The 15,169-nt window shown below is 32.8% G+C and overlaps 2 protein-coding genes across 2 annotated transcripts; both read right to left on the bottom strand.

The window, feature by feature from the left end:
• Positions 1-1,020: 1,020 nt before the first annotated feature.
• LOC107018225 (WD repeat-containing protein PCN) lies at positions 1,021-8,174 on the bottom strand. The gene is made up of 11 exons (XM_015218648.2): positions 7,879-8,174; positions 7,654-7,794; positions 6,933-7,239; positions 6,790-6,853; positions 6,541-6,654; positions 6,255-6,417; positions 4,464-4,617; positions 3,751-4,316; positions 2,812-2,993; positions 2,405-2,665; positions 1,021-1,577 (listed from the first exon to the last, which is right to left on the bottom strand). The coding sequence occupies exons 1-11, from the start codon at positions 8,038-8,040 to the stop codon at positions 1,262-1,264; spliced, it is 2,430 nt and encodes an 809-aa protein (XP_015074134.1). The 5' UTR covers positions 8,041-8,174; the 3' UTR covers positions 1,021-1,261.
• Positions 8,175-9,044: 870 nt separating this feature from the next.
• LOC107017038 (serine carboxypeptidase-like 11) lies at positions 9,045-14,979 on the bottom strand. The gene is made up of 14 exons (XM_027916645.1): positions 14,629-14,979; positions 13,543-13,688; positions 12,764-12,840; positions 12,544-12,666; positions 12,281-12,383; positions 12,099-12,136; positions 11,893-11,991; positions 11,286-11,375; positions 11,044-11,190; positions 10,554-10,625; positions 9,960-10,087; positions 9,721-9,834; positions 9,451-9,496; positions 9,045-9,323 (listed from the first exon to the last, which is right to left on the bottom strand). The coding sequence occupies exons 1-14, from the start codon at positions 14,793-14,795 to the stop codon at positions 9,240-9,242; spliced, it is 1,434 nt and encodes a 477-aa protein (XP_027772446.1). The 5' UTR covers positions 14,796-14,979; the 3' UTR covers positions 9,045-9,239.
• Between the last annotated feature and the right edge of the window lie 190 nt (positions 14,980-15,169).

Here is a 15,169-nt window from a genome sequence, read left to right as displayed (position 1 = left end):
ACAAAGACAGTATATAGTTGGATTGGTCTTTCCATAGTCATAGTGGCTAAAATATAAAAATTGCATCAGTTGAATTAGACACTTCAAATCAATGAATGACCAAACAATATATAATTTCTCATCTTTGGTCCCTCTAACAGCCTAATATATGTAACTGACAAGTTTGTATCAGAAAGAAATGCTAAATAAGGAGGGGAATGAGCACTCAGCTAACCTTTCTTGCCACCCTTTCTAAACCTATTGAATTTGCATTTACTGACTTAAGGGTTTGGGGGTTAGGTAGAAAGAAAAATGTTTTTTTTATAAAAAAATAAATATTTTCTTTTGTGTTTGGTACGTAAGTAAAAATAAACAAATAGTAATACTTTTAAGATATTCATATGTAATCTGGATAAATATTATGGTAGTTGTGGTTATAGGGTGGTATGGATGAGTGCAATGGTTGTGTACCCAGAATTTTTACGCAAGATTTTTCGTCAGTGATGTCACCTTTTAACCGTCAAGAGTGATAGTAAAAATAGTGTGTTGGAGGGTGGTGAACAAGGACATGAACATGATCAATATAAAATGTCATTTGTGAAACTTATTTTCCTTGTTTTCACCCCAAAAAGTCATTTTCAAAAAATTTATTTTACTAAAATTTTCAAAATTTTTTGAACATGAAACAATGAGCAAGGACAAATATTTTCCTCCATACCAATCATACCCTTGATCATTTCATCAATTATATATATTAAAGGTTCGAATAAATTACATTGAGTTCATATAAAGTCTAAAAGTCATAAGCAACATTCTAAATTCACCCTTATAACCATATTTAATTGATTAAAATATTTTTAAAAACAAATTTCTTAAAAACGAAGAATATGACTTATCTGTTAAAAAAGGAAAAATAAATTTCTTAAATAAACTTCAGCTTATTTGTTGGACATCTTTCAGAAACGTCTACATCACGAATAAATGTTACTGATACAATATTTTTAAATGCATCCAAACTTATTTATCAATCTGGCGTTATGATAAAGAACAAGCAGATTGTATCCATTTAACTCTTGTATATAAAAATAATAAATGTATATTGAACTTCAAAATTGATTTCACAGGTTACCTTGACTATCAAAAGAATACATTACACAACATGCTTTCATCTCCACTTTCCCCAAGTGACAACAAAGAAAAACCTAACACTGCAGATGGACTTGAATCGCCCCGCTAAATTTCCCTAGTAAAATGAAACAAAAACCACCTGGCACGATACAAGTTATGTCCCGAAAATATGTCTGTGAACAGGTGTAGTATCAAAACTTTTAACAACTTGAATCCAAGGTTTGTCTATGATTAAGGTGGACGTTTTTGAAAGATGTCCAACAAATAAGACGGGGTCTCTGAAGGCATGAAACTCGAAATTCTTTCTACCATTGAGTTTCGTCTCCAGGTCACTTCCCTTTAACTTACGCTTCAAACTTTCATTCACAAGAGTGCTATATAGCTTCTTTGAAGCCAAATCTTGACCATTGGCTAATTCAGCCTCATCATCACCATCTACTGGCTTCCCAAAGTCAATCAAGCACATTGCCCTGTTGGTTAGATTATTAGCAGATATCATTATTGCAGTGATCGAACACGGAGACATAATAGAAGATTTAACACTTTATTTCCTTGTTATTTGACGTGACATAAAACATTACATCTCAACTGAGACCAAAGGGAACAGACTATTGATATGTTTTCATTTGTCAGAGCAAAATACCAAGTGTTGTTGCATGCAGTATAATACTGAGAAACACAGAACCACCAATAATCTTTTTATCATCATTAAATACGAAATAATCAGTAGAATAAAGCTAGAGACCAAGATGGTACTTGGCTGGAACAAAAGTGAGTCCCCTGCACAAAATAAAAGGGGATAATAACATAGAGCTACTAATAATTGCTGGTGAAACTTAGAGCCATATACAGTTGCTAAATACTATGTTTTCCGGGTCATTCAATAAGCTTCTAAGATAAACTTGAACATGTAATTAAAGGTCACATGGTCATGTCAATATACTCAAATAGAGCTAAAAAGGAAAGAAAATGTTCATCATTATAAATGCTTTTGGACTACTCAGAAACGAGGTAGCTGCCAAATGAACCATGTCATGCAAGGTAAAAGATTGCATCTCAACTCTGAGTATTTTTAGTTTTAGCCTAAAAGAAAAGAGTCTTATCCACCTTTGGGCTTACTTTTCTCTCAAAGAAGTGTAAACTCCATAATGAGACCTCTATAGGAATTACTAAGTGACTTTGATTTTCATTATGACCAAAGTGACTTTGATTTTTAAAAAGCAAGTAATAATAGTAACCACAATTATAAATACAAAAGACAAACGATCAGATCTGTCAAAAAAAAAGTAAAACCAACCTTGGACTATAGGCAATGACAGATGAAGAAGCGGAAGACGGTGGGAATGAAATCCCAATCACTTCTCCGGGAAATTCTTGATATCTTCTTGGCAGTGCAAATGTATTATGATTCGACCATTCCCCTAACTGCTTAGCTTCAACATCTAAGGCATATACCTGGTTCGAAGAAGTTGATACTATAAGCACATTGCTATTTTGAGGACTAAAACCACCAGCTGTGACCGAATGACCACCCAATCTTGATATAAACCAATGTTGCCTGCTCCATGAAAAAATTCATTCAGACCCAAAAGAAACGAGAATACAAAATGATCGTTCAAAGGATCGTAAATGATCTCTTAGATAGTTGAGGAGTCCCAAGGAAATGGAGAAGACGTCTTAAAAAAATAAAAAGCATGTTAGTACCTCTGTGTCTCTAAATTAAATATATACACATCTCCAAAGCAGTTTATAGTAGCTAGCCATTGCCCGTCGATGCTGATGAACATTCTAGTTATGGGAGGTTCAGCAGGTAATAGTTCTTCAACATGCTCTTCACGACGAGGTGTAAAAACATGAACTAGTTCTGAGCTTCCTGCCTCCACCACCTAGAGACAAAGCTAAAACTTCAGAAAATGGCTCAGATTAAATTCATAGTCTAAATAAAAATAGCGAGTTTAATGTTTTTCAGATTTATCCGTAGCTTAAATATCAAACAATTCTTGCAAGCTATGGTCATAAGATTCACTCCCAAAGATGTCGGTCTTCAGAACTGCTGACTATGACCCCTCTCCCTTATCCTCACAACTCACACCTGCTCCCCCTTCTTTTGTCTGTTTACCCACTCCCTCAGCCTCTTTCCACTGCCTATCAACAGGCTATCAATGTCATACCATCAACAGTCCCACTTCCTGCTTCTAGATCTCCTCCATCACATCCTATGATGCAGTTTGGTGGTAGGATTGCAACACCAGGGAGAACCATGACAAGTTAGGTGGTCAGAGTTCAGGAAGGCGGGATTCAACGGCCACAAAGGTGGTTAGTTCTATAGTCATGATCCTTAACCATGAGAACCTTACTTCCTACAGCTTTTGTTTATCGATCCCTACTGTCCTAAAACTTTTGTTTATCGATCCCTACTGTCCAAAAACTTTTGTTTATTGATCCCCACTGTCCTAAAACCTTTGTTTATCGATCCTTATGCTAAAACTTGCTACTATGAATTTCTTAGTAAAGCCAAAGAGAAGATGGCAAGCTAACTCCCTGCAACTTAGTGTGCAGTAAGACTCAAAATGTCCATTTACTTCTATTTAAAAGTACAGTAGAAAATAAAAGAGAAGAAGGTAAACTGGACAAAGTACTGACATAGACCCTTCTGTCACACCCTGCTATCATCAACCGTGAAGAATCAGCACTGAAAACCATTGAATGGGCAAATGGCAGATCCAAAGGAAGACGACTTTTGTTGACTGCCCATGGACTCTTACTGGAAGCAATTCTCTTAAGCTCAAAAAGGCAGCATTTTACATGATCAGAAAAAGCAAAAAGGGCGCCAGAAGGAGAAACTGCACTACATGTTATTTTCCTTGGAGCTTTACACTTAACTCGGGCCACCAGATCTGTCTTAGCAGCTCCACCAGACACAGCTCGAACTAACAAAACATCAATCCAGTAGGAAGCTTGGATTAAGAGTAACGCAGCCTGATTAAATATTGTATTTACTGCAAGTTGTATATGTGGTCTCTGGGGTACAGGACAAATATCATGTGGAGAAAACTTGGTAAACTCCCTCGCAGAGTATGCAAAAAGTTTAGTGTCATCACCACCCGAAATAAGCATCGGAACACCTAAATGTGCCCATTTATGGTAACTGGAATCAAGGAGCTTTGACCTAGATCGAGGTCTCTTTAAGTCCCGTTCAACTATGGTATCTGAAAGGAAAATGAAGACGATTAACAATAGAACAGAATAACAAAACCCAACAGACTGTACGAAGACAACTCTGCGAGAATTAAAAATTCAGTTAGAAAAAGGGGCAAAGGATCAATTTTACTATCAGAGGATACAAATGAACTGACCTTCGCGACTGATGGGTACAGCAATAGTCAAGGCCTTCACATCATGTGTGTGGGCCCTCACATGACTAATATAAACCCATTTCTTCATGACTCCGGAGGTTACATTTCCTTCGTTAGCCCCAGCAAAATCCAAAGAGAGCTTATAAAGTACAACCTAAAAATCAGCAGCGTACTGTCAGCAGCTATGGGAGAGGATGTTTGCCAGTCATCTCTGAACAGTTATAAACTGCTGCACTTTTACTTGTCCACTATCCAAATAGATTTTTACTTTTCCTCGTCACTTTTAACGTATCAAGAAAAAAAAAATTATTTTTCCATGTTTTACCTTGGCATTAATTACTTATTCCCCAAACCACTTGCCCACACCTAATACTAAACATTAATTTATAGGGGTAGTGTGGTAAATAACCAACGTCAATCATTATTTTCTTCATGCCTTGCCAATTCCAAATGTGACAAGTAAAAGTAAATGGAGGGAGAATACAATACTCCTCAGTAAAATATTTAGTTGAAAAGATCATATACTGGAGAAAAAAAGGTAACTACAGATTACTGCATAGTTATTGAAGCATGGTAACACCAGTGTTTCAAAAGGCATTCCTGGACATGCCTCAGGGTGGAGCGTAGCACAAAACGCACTAGGGAGATTTGTGCGGAGTTGGAAGTATAATGAGGCATAAGCTCCATCAATCTGAGCATACGCTTAGGCATTGGGTGAGTTTTTCTTTTGGGGCGTAAGCCCAAAAAATCTCTCCTAATTAAAATTGTTGAACAAGTTAAAAATTAATACCAAAACACGTGAAATTTCAACTTGTTATTAAATTTTTTGAAGTTACAAGAAAAAATAAATCTAAATATTTTTTATTGTTAGACCTAATTTGTATTCTCTCTTCATCTCTAAAGGGGTAAAGGGAAAATGCATAAATATAAACCAAAATCACATTATCCTTCGAAACTTTAAATAGGAAGTTATGGAGGACACGAGTTAGGGTGAAATGGTAGTAGGTAGAAGTGCGTCCACACAAGTAGGTAAGATGGTATTGTCTTGTTGTCAATACTAGTAGTTATAGTACTGCTCTTGTAGTTTCTTGTTCTTTGATTCCTGTTACCATCTGTTTCGTGTAGTTTGATTATATATAGCATTATTCTGTTGTAGTATTATTCTGCAAATATCTGTTGCTTTGGTAACTGTTGGTTGTTACTTGTACCTCCCTTCTTTTCATAGATTGTTTTAGTCTAGAGTCAAGCTTATATAGAAAAAAGCTTCTCTACCTCTGAGGTCAGAGGTATGGTCTGCGTACACCCTCCCCAAATCCCACCTTGTGAAACTACATTTGGTATGTTGTGTAGGGAGAAGAGATTAAACTTAAGCCTGAAAACATTCTTAGAAGCTCTTTACATATGTGAAATTAACAAGATAAAACCAACAAAATATCACCAAAGATACTCCAAATAAGAATATTTTGTTGAAGGTGAATCTTTTCGTCGAAAAAGTGCATGTTAACAAAAGCTGCAAATGTATGCTACGATGGAGGGTGGGATCACTTTTCCCATACAAAGCACACACCAGTAAACAGTACTGGCAGTGCTCGTTTCAAAAAAGAACCAGTCATTTTCCGGAACAAACACCAACCCAAGAAGCTCGGACTAGCCATTTAGACCATCCAATTGGCTAAAATAAAAGGATGCACTGCATCATTATCTTAGTTACAACTTCTAAAATAGCAGGTGGACAAGCCCCTACAACTCCAACCGAAAGTTTTCTTTTTCTAGGGGTTGACATTTATATACCTGACCATCAGAGCCAGCAGAAAACACCCTAGTATGGCTGGGAGATGCTGCTAAGGCATTTACGTCGCCTTTATGATTGGAAAGTGCATTCACAAGAGTCCCATGTTGGGTGTCCCAGAACTGAACACTCCCGGTACTATCGGCGCTGACGAGGGTACCACATCTGGAAACAATATGAAATTAAGGAAAAATTGGAACATCATATGGAACATTCTTAAAGAAGGGGAGAAATGAACTTCTTTTCTTCACATATATTTAATGCAAGCATTTCCAATTTAATTTTCACCTCAATGCAAGTAGCGACCATATGCATAATTCAGATCCACTACCCAGCCCTCCAAGACCAACTGATATCCTGTAGATTTCATGAGTTACTTCAGCATTCCAGCATCTTATAACCCTGCAAAGAAACAACTTCCATCAGAAAATTCACCGTGGACATAATATAAAAAAGTAATTTCATGCCTCAACCTTTATGTCTTTTTGAGTTTTCATTAGAAATCAACTGGTAGGTTATATCAAAAATGAAACATACCCGTCACTACTCCCAGAAAATATCCTATTTGCATCAGAACTCCAAGTGACACTCAATGTACGTCCTACAAAAAAAAAATACAACTCTATAATACCAAGTGACATTCACATATGTGCTGTGACTCTTAAGGGTAGCTGTCTCACCCTTGACACTTGGTGATGATCTTTTGAAAGTTAAATTTTTATCATCATCGACTACATAGATTCTTACACGGCCATCGTCACAAGCAAATGCTATTCGGCTATTATCACTAGCATGATCCTCGTGAAGCTCTACAGAGTCATCACCATCTTCGCTTTCACTGCTGTCACTATCGCTGCTCTCACTATTTCTATGATTATCGTGCCCATTCTCACAATGCTTGGGAAACTGCTTTTGATTAAGCTGTGAATTACTGCATGGCTCGACAGCCATCTGCCATATAGCAACATCAATAGAATCTAACGCAATCTGCAAACAACCATAGAAACAACAACATTACTTGATTTAGATCAAACAAACCATAAAGTGATTAAATAACAACAACAGCACAACAAAATGCAAAAAATGTCTCGTCTTTCGCGGGTAGTCAACTTTCACTAGGCCTACATTTCTATGTTAATTAGATAGGTTAAAAGGTACATTCTTTTCATCCGACCTCCTACACCAGAGCTAATAATCAATTCTGCCCCATTCCCTTATAATGGTCTCTTAAGATTTCTGGTAAGCATTGAAAATGCAACTCTATCCAAGCATAAGCTACTTACTGGTAATAAAAATAGATTAGAATAGTAGGAAATCTCCAAAGTACAGCAATAAACAGCTCAACATTTAAAATGCCAATCAACAAAAACAATAAAAGCAAAGATTATTTTTTTCACACACCTGTCTTAAATAAAAAAGGTCCCATTCAGAAACTGATCCATCAATACTGGAAGACAACAACCTTCCAGCAGGCGCACCACCGGAGCCCGACCGACACCAAACCAACGAAGAAACCCTAGAATTTGGATTCCCGTGTATTGTCTAACCACAAAAACAAATCCAAAACTTCAATTCCCATGATAACCCGAAGAAGTATACAAATATAAGCAAAATAGAAGTACGTACAAGCTGACAGTGCCAGCCGACTGATCCAGGAGAAACAAGCCAAATCTCAAGAGAACCGTCCTCACGTGCGGCGGCGACTTGAGAATCGTCGACGCTGGTAGCTAAGGCTACCACCGGTGATGGCTTCCACTCAACTGAGCTGCTCCGATGAACTTCGAGCATCTCCGGAGCTAAAGATTACAGCTTTTTGTGAAGAGTTTTTTCGACTGATTGGTGAAGGGGCAATGAAGAAGATGAGAAGTGAAAGAAGAAAAGAGAAGACAATAGGTCATTAGCGCCCACCGTACACACTAGGTTTTCTCCGAGGGTTTAAGCGCCAACGGGTCGGCCGGGTATCATAGGATCCGCTTGGAAGAAACGGGTCAGTCAAAGTACTAATTTGATTTGACACGAAGTTTCAAAAATTAACATTTAAAAAATAAAATAATTAAATAAATAAATATTAATTTATGATTTTAAATTTAAAATATTTATTATGTAAGCAATTTTCTCATCTTTGTCTAAGTACTTACTTTAGTTCATATTAAGTAAATTTTAGATTTTTTTTATAATTTAAAATAAATGAATTATTCAAAATGTATAAGAAAATTATTGAGATTTTTTTCCTCATTTGTTTTTCATTTGGTGAATGTTTTACTACTTTACATCTTCTAAGAGATTAATTTGAATATTAAAAAATTGTGAAAAATAGCCTTTAATTTAAAATTTATGTCCTTAATATTTTTCTTAAAGAGCCTCCAATAGTAATGAACTAGACGATGTATTGACTTGGTGCATTATTTAAGGAATGATTAATAAAATAAAAATTTTACTAAATCACGTTATTAATACAATTTAATCAATGCTTCTAAAATAACTAATAATAAGGAAAATTAATCTAACGGATTGAGATATCTTATGGATGAATTATGATTAAGTTGATGTTATCCAATGGAATAATGTTGGGTTTTTATTTATTATTAAATATAAAGGACTAACATTAATTTAATATTTGAATCATTTTATGAATCAGCATTATTTGACAATAGTTAGGCTCGCTGAAACTCTTTTTAAAAACCTATAGTGGGAGATTCAATATATTAATTTTAAAATTTTCAACAAAGTAATTTTTTTAATTTTTCATAATCAAACGTCCACTTAATTGTTTGTTAATGCAATGCACAATATTAGGAAAAGGAGAGGTAATAATTATGTCTCAATAATAGTAAAACAACGTGTAATTAAGAGTTGAAAAGAATAATGTTTTCGTAGACCTTATTCCTATCATACGAAAATTAAATAACTATTTCTAATAAAATCTCGACTCCATTTAAAAGCAGATACCGACGTCAATTATTGGCTCATAGCATCAATAATAATCTCTATAAAGGATTATGAGATATCCATCTTTTGAACATATTAAAGCACTCTTCCCTTTTGTACTCAGGAGCTACATGTCCAGCTCCCTGTTTAAAATAAATAAATAACAAAAAACATAAACTTAATTAAAGACGGAGAAAATAAAAATCAAATGTACAATAAAACAAACCAATGTGAAGGAAAATAATAATGTTAAACAAATAAAGTACTTGCCTTTACAGTTGCATATGTCATCTTATTGGCATATGATCTTGTGTATCTACAAAAATGAATAAATAAATAAACAAAAATCATATTTAGTATCTATAATGATAAAGAAAAAGTTAATCTAATAGTTCTTTTATTTGAATTTTTTAAAATCTACTCACGAAAAACATTTTTTATCAAAAGCTTTTCGTGGAAAAACACTTTTGATAAATAAAAAGTTATGAATTTGAAAAAAAATATAATACGAAAATAGCAATTTACGCTCGAAGAAAATACCCGGCAACTTGACCATTAACGATCCATTGACGCCAATTATCAACAATTGAATAATTTAATGATTTAATCCATGCTTCTGTAGATTGGAATGGTACACCCATGTCATGATCACCACTGTTTCAACAAATAAAAAAATATAAAATTATTTAATCACAATTTTTTTAATTTATTTGGAGTTCATTTCGAATTTAATAATATAAAAAAACAAAAATTTTAAAGAAGAAAAATAAATGAATTACCTGTATATAAGTGATCGATAACCTTTAGCGCTGTGATTTCTATGATATGAAATACTGTCCATAGAGGTAAATGTATAGTATTTTTTAATACCATTTTGCTTGCATCTTGCCCAGTGATCTATAGTTCCCTGGTAAGAAATTGGGAAAAAAAATTAAAGGAAAAATAATACCTCAATATCTATTATTTCCAAAAAAAAAATTAATCTATTATTTCCAAAAAAAAAAAATTAATCTATATATAGTACCAATGATTACTCTCATGATGATCAAAAAGTTAGAATCGAAACATACTATAACAAGTTAAATAACATTAATAATATTAGGATAGTTAGTTTCTTTTCAATTCATAAAGCTTAAATTTTGATTTATAAAGCTTAAATTCATGACATATATTCTATTTGATCAATCTTTTAAAGTACTTTTTTTAAGAAAATAATAATTCATTTAGAATTTTTTTATATAGAATAAAATTATTAATATGAAAATATCACAATTTGATACTTAAAAGTGTTTATTTAAAATAGTTATTCAAATTACTAATATAATATATACATAAAGAATAATTTAGTCAAACACAAATTGATGCATTCAAACCTTTCGAACATGGAGAGCTTTCTGGACTCGAGGGTCATTTGCCCAATAATTTGAAAGTTCGTGTCTATCAACCTGCAACCATGATATCAATATATTTATTCGATGTTTTTACCAAATCAACGATAACTTTTTATTTATTTGAAAACACTCTTCTATGATCTAGTTATGGTCCATTAGTGTATTTTAGAAAGCTCTAACTTCTAAGTGCATGTCTTATCTCATTTATTTGTTTTCGAAGTTTCACATCCAAAATATTAGATATTATCAGAGCCCCTTGAACTATCATAAACTCATATCAAAAATAACCTCACAAGAATATGACATGATCCAAAAAGTTTCAACTGGTAGTACACGTAAACTCCCCCACCCCCACCCCCACCCCACCACACCACACACACCTCCTCCACGAGAATACTAAACTACTTGATTAATTGATTTTGATATAAACACGGAATGAATTCGAATAAATTTTTACCCTAGATATACTTACAAGCTTTCCATAACAGCTGGGTGAGATGGCATTCTCTTGAATAGATCTTCTACTCCCTCTAAATTTAGATGGAAATGGGCTTTTCAATTCAGTTTCTGATCCACACAGGGGATCTAAAACATGTTGATCATTAATATTGTTCGACAGCTACAAAATTTGCAAATTCAACAAATTAATTAGTACCAACCAATTAATTAAGGAAATCTTAATAAATAATCGTATATATTTAAGAAATTATTAACCTCATCCACAATATTTAGATCTTGGGTGCATTGAGCATTAGTGGGAGCAAACTCCTTTCTGTATTCTCCTTTGCAATTTTGCATCATTGACTGTTGTGAAAAAATATTAGTATTGTAATATACGTGTATAACCAAACTTTCAAAATTATTGAAAATATAATTATATAACAAAAGTGTGTCCTCTCTAATAGTTTGAGTTTTTAGATGAGATGATCGCACACTTCATTATGATATCAAACAGGCAGAGATATTGAGATCGAATTTCACTGCCACCAAAATCAAAAAAGAATTTTCATATGCTTAGCCTATGAAAGAAGAAACCAGACCCGCATATAATCAAATTATTAGCAAGTGTTCGCATGAGAAACTATCTTTTTCACCTTCTCATAAAATGATATATTTAAATAAAAAATTGGGGGTATATAAAGAAAGAAAAATGTCTGAGAGGATTATAAGTTAGAAAATAAATGAAAGTTCATGTTGCCAATGAATTGAGGTACTAAGATTTCTCGTAGAAAAAATAATAATTAAAAACAATTTTATTAATTACTACTCAAAATAACTTATTTTTTTCGAAAAAACTTTGACTAACCGCCCTCTATATTACCTGATAAAGTTCAATAGGAATGATTGCCATGCCAACAAGAAATGGAATCACAAAATTTTCTTCTTCAGGAAATGTTAAAGGGTTTCCAAGTAAATAACCCTGAAATTAACCAAAACAACTGAGATTAGATTAAGTTGTTAATTACACTACTACTCATAATTTTTCTTTAAAAAAAGATTAAGAATAGGAAGAGCATAATTAGAAACCTTAAGGTTAACCAAAGGCTTGTTGCCTGCTTCAATTCCTACAATTAACATCATGCAACTCTTTAGTAATTAGACAAACAATGCTTACTAATAAACAGTAAAATAACTTCAAAACTCTTGTAATTAGATACATAAAATTATGATTAATTATATGAAGTTAATTAGTAATATATTATAATTACCATCTGATATTAGTTGCACAACACGTGGAACAACGATACCAGAATATGAATCTCCACCCAAATAAAAATTATTTGAACTAAATTCTGGATGATCAACGAGCCACTGCAATTAATGATTAGAAACAATTAGAATGAGCTCACTCACATACTAAATGAGTGGCTCGGAATTATAGTATTAGTTGATTCGTTCTCTTAAGATAACACGGATTAATAAATAACGAGCAAAAGCCGAGAGGAGAGAAAGTTGTATTTGATATACATACCTTAAGTAAAAATTGATAGACGTGGGTACATGCATCAACATCAATAACATGCATTGCTTCTGGTGTTGTTGCATATGAAAATCCAGTATTTACAGGTTGCTCTAAAAAAATTATATTTGCAACCTAACAATTTAGAAAATATTACAACGATTAAATATAATTCAAATTCACCTTAAACTAATAAAGATGTACAAGAATCATAGGCAATGTAATTAATTACCTTGGTCCATGAGTTTGGAGTCGCTCCAAGTGTTGGTAGACTTCCATTATACTTTTTTTGTTTGTAATATAATGGTCCTGAATTATTAGGATTTAGGCACAAAAGTTCATGCAACATTACTCAACAACCTTAAGTAAAATTACTACCAATAATTATAAAAGGTATAATACATAAATATAACTCTTAATTTGGTTTCAATGGATTACTACGCTCTACAACTTTGAGTGTGCACAAGTGGACATTCAAATTTATATAAAATTGAACAAGTAGACACACGTGTCTCACATGGCAAAACACATGTAGGATGCCACGTAGGACATAAAATTGCAATGTAGGACGAATGAGTCCATTTATTCAATTTTATACGAGTTTAAGTGTCTACTTGTGCACACTCAAAGTTAAGAGTCATAGTTGTCAGCTAACGCTAAATTAAGAGTCATGTTTATGTATTATTGTCATTACAAATATTGCATCAAAGGGAAATGCTTGTATCAAACATTAATAGATGTCAAAAGAATTTAGTCGAGTAGTTTTAAGCATTGGCAACGTAAATAATTTTTATGATAAAGAAAAGATTACGGATATAGAGTACCAATATCAGATTCATTTCAATCAATTATTTTAATGCAAAATAAAAATTCATATATAAATTCATGAAAATTGTAAAAAACAGTAAATATGAACTCATAATTGCTAAGAATCTTAAACAATTTTTTTTTGAACGGTAACATGCTAAAAATGTTAAAAATTGAACTCGTAAAATTTAAAATCTCCTTTACCAATTTCATAGACAACTCCATTGAAAGAAGAGCAACCAGGTCCTCCAGTGAGCCACAATATAAGAGGATCATTTCCAGGGTCTGATTCTGATTTAATAAAATAATAAAATAGCTGGTGTTTCTCTTCTTTACCCACACCTACATACCTGAATCAGATAAATATTTAGAACCTGCTTTGATTATTTTTAGAAAAATATTCCTTTTAAATTAAAAATAAAAAAAATTAAATCTAAATGATTATTAAATCAAGAATAAAGTCAAGAAGATTTACTTTTTATTTTTAATTTCGCTAAACACCTTCTAAGTCATTTTTTGATTTATTTTAAGTTATTTTATATTTGTCAAACACTTTGGAAAAAAAAAAAAGACTTCAAAAAGGTTTGATTAAAATTTATGCCGATCCAAATACCCTTTTAGTTCTAATTATTTCAACTTAACATTTTTAAAAGTTTTAATTAGTAAGACATTTTAATTTAAATTGGCAGAAAGTTTTAAAAAAATAGAAGATTTTTAAGATTTGGAATGGAATTTTAAATATAATTTGATATTTTTATAACTGGTAAAAATAATACTAACAATTATGAATATTGAAATCTAGTACACCAACTAAAGATAGCCTAAAGATATAACTATTATTTTATACCGACAATCTAGATTACTTGTACTGTTTTAGATATTATTGCAAATTAATAGTCAAAGTGCATTATTTAGCCTTACGATAAAATAAGTGTCCATAATATTATATCAATTTTAAAAAAATATATTTATATCTAATTTTACATAGACCACATATCCACGTGCTCTTAAGGTCCACAATTAATTATAATTAACTGTTTCTCTTGATTAGCTAAGCTAGATGCCATTATTTTGCAATCAGTAAACTGTGGAAGAAATTGTTAGATCTATCGTCTTTGCTAGTAATGTGAGAGCTAAAGTTAGGATTCAAACTACACGCTCTAGTAGACCGTTACCCGTTTTGATACGAGTAAATCAAAACTGGATTGAGTTTTGATCCGTCCAAATTTGAATTTGTTCTAAGCTATACAATTGTTAAATTAGTAAAAGAAAGAAAGAAAAAAAACTAACCCAGTTTCGAGATGAAAAGGAAGAGGACCGTCAAATCCAGGAAGAAATTTGACAGTTGCAGCAGCTTGTACTTGCAGGGGGCTAATTTGTATCACTAATGGTAGAGCAAGAAGAAGAAGATGAAGAAACATACTGGAGCTAATTAGGGAATAATTCGATTTCGGCATTGATGCTTTGATTTTTTAAGGAATTTAAAATAATGAATGGCATCTTATACTGTTATTTCTTGAATGACGTAAAATAGCTGAACATGGTGCCCACCATAATGTTGTCTCATTGTAAGATGATTGGTGAAAAATTGAAAATAAAATAACATCAAAATATATTTAAATCTATCTCGCCTACCTACCCCTTGCAACAAGATCTGTGCTCTGCAATGAGCATCAAATTCGACTGTTGGGTAAGAATCTCATTTTCTGATAGCACGAACAAAAATTGAATGGGCCAAAGACGCCGATGGGCATCAATGGCTGACTCGAGTGCCTCCCAGAATGCGACATGATCACCTATTATACGACTCACTAACTTTTGACCACTTCTG

Source organism: Solanum pennellii, chromosome 4, assembly GCF_001406875.1.
Source record: "Solanum pennellii chromosome 4, SPENNV200".
NCBI lineage: Eukaryota > Viridiplantae > Streptophyta > Magnoliopsida > Solanales > Solanaceae > Solanum > Solanum pennellii.
Note: the sequence above shows the minus strand (reverse complement) of the source record. Positions and strands in the feature narration are given on the sequence as shown.

Coding starts and splice junctions, on each gene's coding strand:
- LOC107018225 (XM_015218648.2), bottom strand. CDS start 8,040: ATGCTCGAAGTTCATCGGAGCAGCTCAGTTGAGTGGAAGCCATCACCG. Junction 6,418..6,540: donor TGGTCGCTACTTGCATTGAG/GTGAAAATTAAA, acceptor TATTGTTTCCAG/ATGTGGTACCCTCGTCAGCG. Junction 2,666..2,811: donor TTTAATTTAGAGACACAGAG/GTACTAACATGC, acceptor TTCATGGAGCAG/GCAACATTGGTTTATATCAA.
- LOC107017038 (XM_027916645.1), bottom strand. CDS start 14,795: ATGCCGAAATCGAATTATTCCCTAATTAGCTCCAGTATGTTTCTTCAT. Junction 12,841..13,542: donor TGGAGTTGTCTATGAAATTG/GTAAAGGAGATT, acceptor CTAATAATTCAG/GACCATTATATTACAAACAA. Junction 11,191..11,285: donor ATCTAAATATTGTGGATGAG/GTTAATAATTTC, acceptor CAAATTTTGTAG/CTGTCGAACAATATTAATGA.